General features: G+C 34.6%; 1 protein-coding gene across 1 annotated transcript; it reads left to right on the forward strand.

Annotated features, from left to right (window-relative positions):
- Nucleotides 1-5744: 5744 nt before the first annotated feature.
- On the forward strand, nucleotides 5745-7155 carry LOC129237718 (protein terminus). The gene has a single exon (XM_054872622.1). It carries the CDS (start codon nucleotides 5815-5817, stop codon nucleotides 6937-6939), a length of 1125 nt encoding a protein of 374 aa, XP_054728597.1. The 5' UTR covers nucleotides 5745-5814; the 3' UTR covers nucleotides 6940-7155.
- Nucleotides 7156-13422: the final 6267 nt, after the last annotated feature.

The raw sequence follows: 13422 nt of genomic DNA on the forward strand, positions 1-13422 counted from the left end.
TCACATTACTTTGGAGTATGATTGTGTTTTTAAGTTTAATGCGCGGGCAAGTATTTCGATTGAGTCTAAATATAACTTGAACAGATTTTGTCTCATTTGATTTTACTATCCAGTCCTTGAGCCATTGAGTTGTTTAAACAAATCCTTTTTGGAGTTTAAGAGAAACCACATCAGTCAGCGGTGTCATCTGTGAAAGTTTCGACGATAGTTTCCTCAGTGATTGGTAAATCGTGTGTGTAGAGCAACTATAGGATTAGGCCCATTATACTGTTCTAGGGTACATCAGCTAAACTTTCCCAGAGCTGAGATTGTTCTTCTTTTCTAGGACTTGATAAAGATATAGTAATTTGTGGGTAGGTTAGGCTAGGTTTGGCAGTCGCATCACACATAGAGACAGCGATGCCACTTAGGCCACGAAATGGGTCCGTTGTGAGCCGCAGCCTGATGGGCCCCTTCCAGATTGAAGCTTTTGACAAAGCGTAAAAGGTTGTTGATACCTAAAGTGTATAGATTATCTATATTCATTAAGAAGAAGGATCTTAAATATCGGTTCCTGCTTCTAGCTAAAGCCAGGCATGTCCAAAAAATGTGTTGAATTGTTTCCAACTCTTCCCCATTCCTACAGCTACGACAGAAATCATGCGTATAAACGCCAAATCTCCTTGCATGATTCCTTATGAGACAATGTCCTGTGAGTGCCTCTACTAAGGCCCTAATTTGAAGTCCACTCAATTTTATAATATTCTTGGACAGACGTAAATTTAGCCTTGGCCATGTTTGCCTAGCAATTTCTCAGGTATTTGATTTACAGAACTGGTTAGTGCGTCCTTAATAAGAAGCTTACAGGCTTACAAGCCATAAAATTACTTATATTTGGCATACAGGTACCTTCTCTTGCAAGTTGGTCAGCCCAACAGTAGTTCCCTGGTATATCTTTGTGGCCCGGAACCCAGCGTAAGATAATACGATATTGTTTGGTCACCCCATTTAGAGATTGGCGACAATGTAAGACACTCCTTGATGTTATTTGGAATGCATCCAGAACCCGTACGGCAGCTTTACTGTCTGATAGAATGCAGATATCTGTTGATGATATTCTGTTTAACTCTAACCATTTTAAGTATTCACTGATAAAAAGCTCTTGGCAATATAACGCTGATCCTACACTGGTGACCATTTTAGATCCATCCGTGTAGATCTTAACGGGCGTGTTGGGTGGTGGATCTTCTTCAAGCCATTCCAGTCTAGAAGAGATTTTTATTAAGAAATCCCTTTCGAAGCAGAGAATAGATTGGTGATAAGCACAAACACTGGGTATATTTGTATAGGAGTCTAAGATGCTTGAATGTCCATGTGTGACAGTCTTCCATTGTTAGCTTGCTCTGAGCCTTAAAGGGGAACAGGCCGCTGAGTATTTGCAGAAGAGATTTAGGTATGGCAGATGTCATATGAGTAGTTGTGGGTTGAGCAGCCTTTATTTTACAAAGTAAACTATCAGCCAGACACGGTTGAACGAAGGCTTGATATATGTCGAGAAATGCGGGGGTGCAATCCTTCTTCTGTTCAAAAGCTTTTTGTGAACACTATTTACTAGTTTTTCGGTCTTTAATTATGGGCATCATTCTTTTGAGAAATAGTGACTCCAAAACTTGTGAAGTAATAGGCAACATCAAACTGATGGGGCAATAAGACGCCACTGGTGCTTTTTTTGGGAGTAAAGATCATTTTTATTTGTGCCACCTTCGATTGGGGAGCAACAAAACCAGTTAATATTGAGGAATTGTACTCGTAAATATGCAAGAGGAAAGATATTCTTTCTTCTGGCAGTTGCTTGAGTGCTTCTCCAGGCGATTTTTTTATCTTCCAACTGTGCAAATTTCTTTGACCGCCACTGTATACACAAGCGTACGAGTATGTAAATATGTAGAGCGTTGCATGCTGAGTCGGTTTATCAGCTAGCCAGCTCGTTAGAAACGTACTTTCTTGCAGTCGTACTTGTTGTGTGACGAGTGCAAGTAATACCTAGATATGTTCATGTATGCGCGTATGTGTCGTCATACACAGCATTGCATTTTCTTAAGTGCTTTTGTGCTATTTAAATAAATTGCTTTCGTATATTTATTTATATAAATTACTTGGTGCTCATATCACTTAGATTGACAAGCAAATATTTACACAATCCAATGTAATGCACATACAAGTAAACAAATCTACGCGTACGTATATATGAATACTCAATGTATGTATGTATGAATTCTTACATACAATAATTCAACGAATAATCCAGTTTTTGCTTAGAAAATGATATGAGAGTTATGAAGGTATGAATACATACTCGTAGGTGGGTAGGTAGAAGTGTAGTGCATATATGAGATATTGGAAAGTTGTGTGAGTGCATGAATACATGAAATATTTAGAATTTTTGTTTATACATATGTAAAAATTGTATTATATTTCGCTTTTATGACTTTCCTGAACTCAATTTGCTTCTATCGATTTCTACAAATTTTCTACGCATATTTTCACCACTGGTGTCCATTTCAGATTCACTTCATATCTGAGGCGAAAAATAATCGATTGAATTAAAAATATTATATAAATTCTTTTGGTAATTTAACAAAATCCAAATCACTCAACGAAAATTAAATCAAATTCTTAACAGAAAGAGATTAAATTCAAGACCGTTAAAGCGGCAATGAAAGTAAAACTGCTTTAGAGATAAACCAGGCAAATTTGTGCAAATGTGCATTGCTACCGCATTTTAATTACCAGGCGCGAAAATTGTGTAAAATTTATGTACGACTATGTATGTACATCCACATATTTAACTCTTAGCTGGCAGCCTTGCTTATCAAGCTCTGATCTTTCTCAATTTTGTTATGCTACAACGCCAAGCAAAGCCTGGTTAATGTGCGCAATTTGCAATTAAAATGCTATAACCATTTTATGTACATCTGTAAGTGCAGGAATAACCATTTTATCTATTTATCAGTAATTGGTTAAATAATTGTGATTACCAAAACCGCATTTAAGAAGTGTGTGAATGGCATTAATTGGGAATCGAGTTAATTTGTTTTGAAGTCAGCAGTTAAGTACATTAATAATAAATATAAATATTTTCTTGTTTTTTTTTACTTCTTCCAACACAGTGAAAGCTATGCTTTATGTTTTTTGTTTAGCTTCCTGCAAAATTCTGTCAAAAATGTCTTTTATAAAATTTAATGCAATTGTTTTGATACATTTTTTTTAAGTAAAGCGCTATTTTCTAATAGTTAAAGCTCTTTTAAAACAGTGAAAGCTCCCGTACCTAGATGAAAATAAGTCAGACCATGATCAAAAAATATTTGTGTCTTCTGAAAAAGTTCGTTAATAAGTACTCTTCATAAATGGTGAAAGCTCATTTAGAGTAGTGGAAGCTCTAACGCTTATTGAATGAAAGTTATAACAAGGCAAGAACTCGTAACTTGCACATTTTTATAATAAAAGTTTAATAATAAGCATTTTTCATAAATAGCAAAAGCTCTTCTAAAGAGTGAAGGCTCTTCTAAAACAGTGAAAGCTCTAATACTTATTGAAAGAAATCCCTAATAAGAACTGAAATGATTTCTTGGAATTATTCTTATAAAAGTTCATTAATGAGTGCTCTTCATATATAATGAAAGCTCTTCTAAAGTAGTGAAAGTGTCTTTATTTATGAAAGAGTATATCCCAACAAGATCTCAAAAAATATCTTGAAATCGTCCTAATAGAAGTTTATTCAGAAGCATTCTTCGTGAATAGTGAAAGCTCTTACAAAATAGTGGAGGCTTTATTACTTATTGAGAGTAATTCAGAACAAGACCTAAAAAGATTTCTTGCAGCTCCTGTAATAAAATGTCATTAAAAAGCGCTGTAATAAAAAATTGAAGGCTCTTATAAAGCAATTTCATTATTTAGAAAAAAACATTTCCCAATAATTTTTTTTTAAAAAGTTAATTTTCTGATAAAAGTTCATATTACACTATTTGCAATTAGTGAAAGCTCTTTCAAAGTGGTGAAAGCTCTAATACTTATAGAAATTAAGTCATAATAAAGCCAGAAAGATTTCTTATAATTAATTAATTAATCTTATATTCCCTTAAAAAGCGTCCTTCCTGAATAGGGAAGGCCCTTCCAAAGCAGTGAAAGCTCTAGTGTTTAAATGAAAGGAAGTCATAACAAGTCATAACGAGATTTCTTGCGAATTCTTCTGATAAAATTTCATTGATATTATCTTTAAATAAATAGCGAAACCTTTTCTAAAGTAGTGAAAGCTCCTTTATTTAGAAGGAAGCATATCGTAACCAGATCTGAAAATATTTCTTGCAATTTTTCTGATGAAAGTTCATTTCAACATTCGTCATAGATAGTGAAAGCACTTTTCAAGTGATGAAAGGTCTAATACTAATTGAAAACAAGTCATAACAAGGCGAGAAAATATTTTTAGCAATTCTTATAAAAAATGCCTTATAAAGTGGTATTTTTAAATAGTAAAAGATTTTCTAAAATAGTGAATGCCCTTATACTTAAACGAAATCATGCCATAACAGGATCTCAGAATTTTTTTTGCAATCATTGTAATAAAAATTAGTTAAAAATAGCTTTTCCTGAATAACGAAAGCTCTACTACATATTAAAAGTAATTCATAATGAGACTAGTAAAGATTTCTAGCAATTCTTTTAATAGAATTTCCTTAAAAAGAACTCTTCTTAAATAGTCGCTTCTAATGTAGATCCTCTACTTAGATGAAAACATATTAGAACGTTATCAGGAAGCATTTCTTGTATATTCTTCTGATAAAAGTTCCTTAATAAGAACTCTTTCTAGTGAAAGCCCTTCTAAAGTAGTGAAAGCTCGTCAACTTGAATGAAAACATATGACAACAAGATTTGAAAAAATTTCTTGCCATTCTTATTAACAAAGTTCCTTTAAAATCGCCCTTCCTGCATTGTCAAAGCCATTCTGAAGTAATGAAAGCTTTAATACTTGAAACTAAGTCGTGAAAAGAACAATCACGAGCTAACAAATATCAAGAAGTTATTTTTTAAAAGAAGAAAATTTTTTTCTCAAAGTACCTGAAATTTTTTTAAAGAAACAAACATGAACATGAACACAATACGAACTTAGAATCCATCCTTATCAGAAGAGTTTTTTCTTTAAGTAGCTGAAATATTTTAAAATATCACTCTTGAAAAAATTTAATTAAAATTTAAAGAATTTTTAAAGCAGTGAGAGCTCCTTTCAGTGGCGAAATACATTGCCATAGATTCTTGTATAAATGAGTAAACTTTGAATTGGTATTTTATAGGAACATGCCTGAAAAATGTTTCTAAAATCTTTTATAATGCTTAAAACAACATTAAGTTGATAGTTTATATTTCATGCTATTTTGTATACACTTATAAGTACGCATTAATGGCAAAAATTATGTTAATAATACTTTAACGTTTTTACCTTCTCGAAAGCCTTCGACCATCCCCGCAAGTAGCTCTTTCAAACTTAAACGTCTGTTATCTGGCACATGAACTATGATTTCTTACCCAGAAACTAGAAGATTCGTAAACCTATTTTTGATTTAATGTACGTCATTAGCATTGATTATAAAGTATTTTGATTCCCGCTATCAATGATTACCTCTCTCGCTTTCTCCGCTCTCCTCTTAACTCATGCTGTGCTGGCATATAAACGCGCTTGGCACGTAGCTCACTTCAGTTTACCCTTGCATTTAATACAATCGACTACCCTCCAACATTGCCAAAGCAAGTCACACTTGATCGTGCCGCTACCTGCCTGTCATGGCATACTTTCGTTCCGCCTACACCTTCAGCATCACAGGCACTACTCGTACTTTCCATCACCGTTGGTTTATGGGTGGTCGCATTTACGAATGCGATGCCTGCAGTAATTCATGTGATATGCGCGCTGCCTACTCACAACACTGGCAGCCAGTAGCTGCTTGCGCGCACGGCACGAGTAACAGCAATCGCCCGCTCTGCAGCGCGGAGCAACGCGAGCAGTTGGAAACAATTGCCATGCGGCATGTGGATACATTTATACTTTGCAATGAGCAGGGTAATGCAGCACATCCCAAGGAGTTTCTGATCGACGCCGGCGTTAATGCTGTACCACAGCTGCTGCGTTTGCTCTTTCATGGTGCCGCGCGCCTACGCCTACGCATGAGTTTCTATACGCGTCCCTACAGCGGTGCCGATCTGTTATTCAACAGCAGCGAACTGGTTATACAGCATCATCTGGACATTGCCGAGTGCGTGGACATGCTATTTCTTATGCTACTGGAGAAAATAGAGGCGTATATGTATGCGCGCTTCCCGGCGCATGCTGAAGAGTATTGTGTGAAGCGCATACGATTGCATGTACAACGCGAGACGTATACGAAAGGTGAAAAAACGTCAATGGTGAACGCTACTCTTCCGCTGCAGTATGGCGTAAAGTATGCAGCTTCACTGCCTGCACAAGTAATCAGCGATAAAACAATAGCGGCTGCAACTCTGTACTGCTTTCGGACTTGCGCGCGCACTCACGAGATTTATGCGGTGCCATATCAGCTGGGCAAGTGTCGGAGCGGCGCTGAGGACGATAGACAGCCTTGGGATACTGTTGGCCGTGACGCTCAGTTTATTATGCTGCAGAATATAGATGGCCAACTACAGCAGCTCTTTGAGATCACGAACTTGCAACGCTTCCTACGCACCGATACGGGTGTATGCGTACACACGTGCACACAGTGCCATCAGAATTTTACGCATCGCACCAAGTTGCTAATACACAAATCACTAGATTGCGGGCGTGGTTTCGAGGTGCTAAGATTGGCCAGCAATTATTCGGAAATTTACAAGAATTGCCTACCAATGCGCTGCGACAATTACAAGTGGCCCCTCTTTGGCATCATAGAGGAGTGATGTAATCGTGGCGAGAAAATTCTTGCTTAAAATTCGAAGTTTTGATAATTGAGAAAAAAAATGCATGACACATAAAAGTGAGAAAAACTTTTTTTTCCTTTTTGACTCCGCTCGGGAGTCAGTATAGCAGAAGTTTTTATGAGCAAAACTGTAGATATGTTGCGTAAAATGGATATAATTTTATATTAAGTTTCCTAGTTTTTAAAGCTTATCGAAACCTGTTGAAAAAGTTATAAAAATAAAAGCTTATTTTCTGATGCAAACGCTTTTTTAAGTTTATTTTACTTTCGAGAACACTGTAGTAGATTTTTGATTTTCTTACGAATAAAGTTGAACAAAAGTTACATAAAATCAAAACAAAAGATTCAATTTTCTAATGTTTCAAATTATTCTTAAACTGACTTTTGTAGTGAAAGCTCTTACACACCTTGCTTTCTTAAGTCGAATACCATTTTACTAATGAATTTTAATCGCATTTTTAGGAGGGAAGAACAGGCATAATAATATTCCACTATTTCCCTTCCAAAACATGTAAAAGCTTAGTACATAAAAATTCTTTAACACTTTAAAGTTTCTTTTGTAAAAATGCTAAATATTTTGAAAATTCCGCTGATTTTAATACTTCCTGGATGAATTTTCGTTAAAGTAAAATACAAAAAAAAATTAACGTGAAAGAACTACACCTTTTCAAAAATCTTCTCATGTCCGCGAAAGAACTTCAAAGCTTTCGTGCAAGACGCCACAGAACTGCGGAGCTTTATAAAAAAAATATATCCATAGCCAAGCTCCCTCTGTATATACTTCTACATATATACATATATATAATTCCTGCGTACACCCTTCTTAGGTGTTTGGCCAAGCTCCACCTCCGATTTCTGGCATGCGTATTGATGTTGTTCCACAAATGGAGAGATCTACAGTTCCAAGCCGACTCCGAACATCGGATGATTTTTTAATATATGAGGAGCTTTTTTATGGCAGAAATACAATCGGAGGTTTGCCATTGTCTACCGAGGGGCGACGTTTTCTTTATTTTGGTATTTCACCGGAATTCGAACCTACGTTCTCTCTGAATTCCGAATGGTTATCACGCACCAACGCATTTGGCTACGTCGGCCCTACTATTTAAATATTTCCAAAACTCGAAACATACTTTTCGCTCTAAGCTTTACAATTTTGTATAAGAAAAAGCTTGCTGAGAATAAAGAAATTTTTAAAAGAGTTTCTTGATTTCTTTCAAAAGTCAAATTAATTTCGTGGTTTTAATATTTAACGAAGTGCCTTTAAGAAATAAGCATTATTTTAAGTGGAGGTGAAAAATATAGGGAAAAGCTCTTAAAGCTTCTACCAACGTGATTATACTAATTACAGAGCTTTAATCCAACTATTTTATTTTTAAGTATTTGGTTTGCTGATATGTGTGATTGCATTTCCAAATTGATAATAAAAATCGTGAAAATTGTACAAATGCTTTTGATGGAAACTTAAATCATTTTCACTAATTTGTCATCTCCATTCCGCCCATTTGTCACTCTCAATTGCTTTACTCTTGTCATTTATGAATTTCCGCCAATTTAAGTGCCAATTAAATTCAAATTTAATCATTTCGACACGAAATCCTTTCCACATTCAACTCGCCACAGATTATATGCGGTCGTGGCGATGCGCTTTTGTTATTTTTAACGGCCGCAACGCTAATTGGTTGGCATAAGTGACACCTGTCAGTTGTACTCACCACCTTACCTGTTACTTGTTCGCCCTCACCATTCTCTCTGTCCTTTGCACAGAACTTCAACAAGCCTTTAGCCGTTCAAACACTTTTCATTAAAAAGATTTTGGCATAGATTTTCCTTCGCTGTGAAATTCATCGGCAACCTTTCAGCCGTTGCTTGGTTGTACTTTATTACATAAGTAATTAGTAATTGATAAAATTATCAAGCGTAATTAGCCACTTAGGTGTGTATGTGTCTGAGTGAGCTCCAACGCAACAGGTGTGCCGTGGAAAGGATATAATTATAAATTCATTTGGGCTAAATTTATGCAAATGCGGCAACGATAGTGGCACGTTGAAAAAGCGTTAAAGGACTAAACGACGGCAGAGGAAACGGATGATAGCTCAATCTAGGCACTTAATTGATTTACCAGCGGGTTTTATCTTGGCACTGTTGTGCCCAGTCAAAGTTTAGTTGAAAAGGCTGAAAGTTTTTTTGAAAAAAGTAACTTAACTGGACCCATATTAAAAATATTCTAAAGCGTTGGATGTGTTGTATTTAGCTACTTTAGCATTTGACACTTCTTAAATTTTAAAATTACTTCTGCAATTAAAAAAAATTTCCGGTCAAAAGCGCGTCAGTATAAAGCTTTCCTATTTTTGGGGCAAAAGTTTATTGAAAGTTTTTTTTCATTTGGTTTCTGCTGTAGTGTAAGAAGCGAGTTTTTTTTTAATTTTATTCTAGCGCAGTGAACGTTACTTTGAAAGCTTTTCCCAATCATTTCACGAAATAAAATCTATGACGAGTAAATAGTAGCATAGCTAGTAATTATACGAAGTCCGCTCAAGCTTTTTTGAGCGATTTGTATATATGTGTAACCGGCGTTTATACCCTTTATTTAGGGTTTGAACGAGCTTCTCCCCCTATTTGTGGTATTCATGTGCATCTGATATTTTTATAAACTTGAGGGATTTAGAAGAAGCAAAAATGGAGCTAAAAAAGGTCTGATTCCAACATTATTGGTATTTAACTTTCACAGTTGAAGCTCTATTCTCCAGCTTTCAAAGTTTTGCACTTGAGTAAGAAGAGCAAGAAAATATTTTCCCGGAGCTTTTTGATATTTAGCGAAAGCTTGGATAAAAGTCTTTCATAACACAGAGAAATTTGCTGTGAAATCTCTTCAGGATAGGTAAAAGCTCATTATTAGCACTTCACGTCTATTATGAGTGAACTTAAGCATAGCTGAGAAATATTGTAAAACCTGCTAAAGCTGTTTTGAGTGGTTTATAATTAGCAAAAAAAAGCAAAAAAAGGCTGATTATTATTATTGAACTTTCAGAGAGAGATTAAACTCTTAAATTTTTCGCGGAGCTTTGCAATGTTTAGCGAAAGTTTAAGTAAAAGTTTTTCATAGTGGAGTGAAAGTTACTGGGTAAGCTTTTCACGACAGATAAAAACTCAATATTAACACATGAAATCAATTGTGAGTGAACGTAAGCATAGCTGAGAAATATTTTAAAATCTGCTAAGGCTGTTTTGAGTGATTTACAATTAGCAAAAAAAGGCTGGTCCCAAAAATATTGTTATTAAACTTTTAGAATTTAAGCGCTATTTTTCAAAGTTTTGCACTTGAATTGAAAGAACAAGAAAATATTTTCCTGGAGCTTTCTGATGTTTAGCGAAAGCTTGGATAAAAGCTTTTCATAGCGGTAGAGAAAAACTCATTATTAGCATATGAAATCTCTTATAAATGAACTGTCGCATGGATAAGAAATACTTTAAAAACCGCTAGGACAATTTCGAGTGATTTAAGAAATGTAAATATTTTAACCAATTTCATTACAACTTCAAAATGTAACCCAGTTTCGTGAATTTTTCCAACTTTTGCTAACCTTTCCTAAAGTGCTCCAAAGAGCCGTTGAACTCCTTTATGAATACTCGTAACCCTATTTTCCTTTGCGCACATTCCTTACTTTGTTCAAATAATTTCCCAATTCAAAAAATTTGCTACCACATTTCCGACCTCATGAATTTTAGAAATTTGTTAGTGTCGCAACCTCAAAAGTAAAACAAATAACACTTCAAATGTTATGCCTGAGCTCAATTCCTGTGCAAACTCTCAACATTCGCTGCGCCGAACTTGAAAACAACCACTTAAGCATTTGCTGCAACGCTGCAACAGCCACAGAAACATAAATCCCCACCAACCGCAAATAAATTTTCTTCAAATGTCAACTCAAAAGAAACCATACCTACGACGTGTATGCGTGAGAGAGCGAGAGGGCATTTTTGCTTGTGTGTATGTAATTGCTCTTTGTGCGAAAATAATGAAAATAATTGCGTATAAATTACGAAAGTTTTATGTGTGCGAAGCAGTGTAGGAAGTGCACTGCATGGCTGATTCCTCTAACTGCTTTTCAGCCAGACTTGGCTACTTGACAAAAACTTCACTCTGATCGAGCAGCTTAATTCGCACAAAGTTTGAGAGAGCGGAAAAAATCCATTTTGAACGATTATTTACAACTTTATACTATTTGTGGGTGGCTAATTAGCGTTGCCTTGGAAAGTGGTAGCTATGAATTACGCCGTTTGGTCAGCTGACTGCAGCGCAAACGATTTGGCGGCTTCACCAAAGCATTTGGGGGAAAAAGTTAAAGCATCAATCACACATTTATTGTGTAAGGATTTCGGTTGCAGAAATTCTACTTCTTAAGTTGCATGTATAAGCCTCTGAAATTTATTGCTTATCTTAACTCCATTATTAATGGAACGAGATGCAGATTTCCTCAAGCAAAGCAAGATTATTAAAAAATGTTGAATAATCCGGCGTAGCTCAATGGGAATCGTATATTCAATAGTCCTCACTTAGTGCAGATCTGCCCCTTTGAAGAATCCTTGTTTGTACGCTATCATATACTGGGCCACGTGAGTAAAAGCTTGAATTTATATGCAACTAATTCTTTAAGTTCAAACACTTAAGGGTGATCTAGAGCTCGAACATTTAGGGCATTTTCAGGATTTTTTTTTACAATAAAAAAATTAAAAACAATATTTAAGTTTGTTAGGCTTTTTACTTAACCTTTTTTAATGAACAACAAATTAATGCAAAAAAATTAAAAACAATTTTTATGAACAAAAATTTCATGAAAAAAGAAAACAAATTAAAAAAAGAGAAAAAAAAAACAAAAACAAAAAAATTACAAAATTTTTTTGCATTAAAAAGCAAAAAAAAATAAAAGCTTTGCCATTTGTAAAATTATTAAATGAATTGAATTAAGAAAATCAAAAAAGAAAATGTTTATAAAAAAACAAAAAACTCATGAAAAAACAGTTTATGAAAAAAAAGAGAAATATTTTGTTTGCATAAAAAAAGACAAAAAAAATGAAAAAATATTTTTTTGGTTTTTTTTATGCAGAAATTTTTTTTCTCAATTGTTTTTCATAAAAATTTCTTTTTTTTCATTTTTTTATAATAATTCATTTCATTTAATAATTTAACAAGTGGCGGTGAATTTGGCTCTTCTATTTAACTGAAACACAAAAACCAAAAAAATTATTAATCAGCATGACTGTAGCTATGACCGGTACTAGAATAAGAAAAAAAAAAAAAAAAAAATTTGACAGAATGGCGCGGTTTTGAATTTGACACGCTTCACATTGGGTTGTTTTTCAGTTTTTTAATAAAAAAATACGAAATAATTGAAACAATAAAATGATACTAGTATGGGCGATAGCCATTGATGTTGTGAACCACTTATTGAAATTTCAGACGATTCGGTCGAATACCTTTTTTTTTGTTTTTTGACAACATCAAGTCGAAAAAAGTAGTTTCGAGATAATTGAGTTTAAAGTTTTGAAAGTGGTTCCAGAGTAAAGTTCCATTGATGCCGTCGCGTGACGAGTCTGACTCTTAGCAAATAGAGAGCTGTAGAATCGAAAATACTGGAAATATCCTTCCAAAAATTCGACAGAATATTCTTAAAAGCCTATACTATCGAAATATTAAAACAAAAAAATCATTTTTTGGAAAATTCCAGACCACCGGGACCCCTTAAGCTTCTTTCAAAAACTTGAATTCATTACTTTGAATTGAAGCTTTGTGCGAAAGCTTTTCCGACATGTAGGTCAACTCTAACTTTAGCATAAAAACGAGATCTGGTTTTATAGGCTGAGCTCAAGCACGCAGTTTTTTGAAGCAGCAAGTTTTGAATTCAGTTGAAGTTCCAATGGCACTTAAGGTGAAACGATAAACCAATTACACAAAATTCGGTGATAATATAAAAATATTGCACATTTCCTCAAATAATGGAAAAATATTAAAGAAAATTGAGCACAATGACTTCTGTTGGCAACTTTATAAACCAAGAAACACAACTTTGCGATTCACTCTTTTTTCTGGTATAACTCCTCAAAACGTTTACGTCTCTTTTGCGCCTTCGAAATTAAACTCTCCCTCTAATTTCTGTTTTAATTTTAAATCTAAGTCTTTCCACTGCCTGCTATTTCGAATGTCTGCTGCTTAAAAGAACAGGTTATAATAGGTACACAAATACCTGAATGAAATAAATGAAACACTTTTCGATTGGAGATTGCGGGAAAAAAAGTAAAAAATAAAAATAAGTGGAAGGAAAGAAAATTCAAGCAATGTAAATTTTTCTTGGTTGCCTCTATTCCTGTTACGAATTCTAATTAATGGACTATGAATAAGTTCGTGCGGTTTTACAACAGATGGCGTAACTTGATTATTATTCCATCGATCCACATTTCCAAA

Source organism: Anastrepha obliqua, chromosome 2, assembly GCF_027943255.1.
Source record: "Anastrepha obliqua isolate idAnaObli1 chromosome 2, idAnaObli1_1.0, whole genome shotgun sequence".
Classification (NCBI taxonomy): Eukaryota; Metazoa; Arthropoda; class Insecta; order Diptera; family Tephritidae; genus Anastrepha; species Anastrepha obliqua.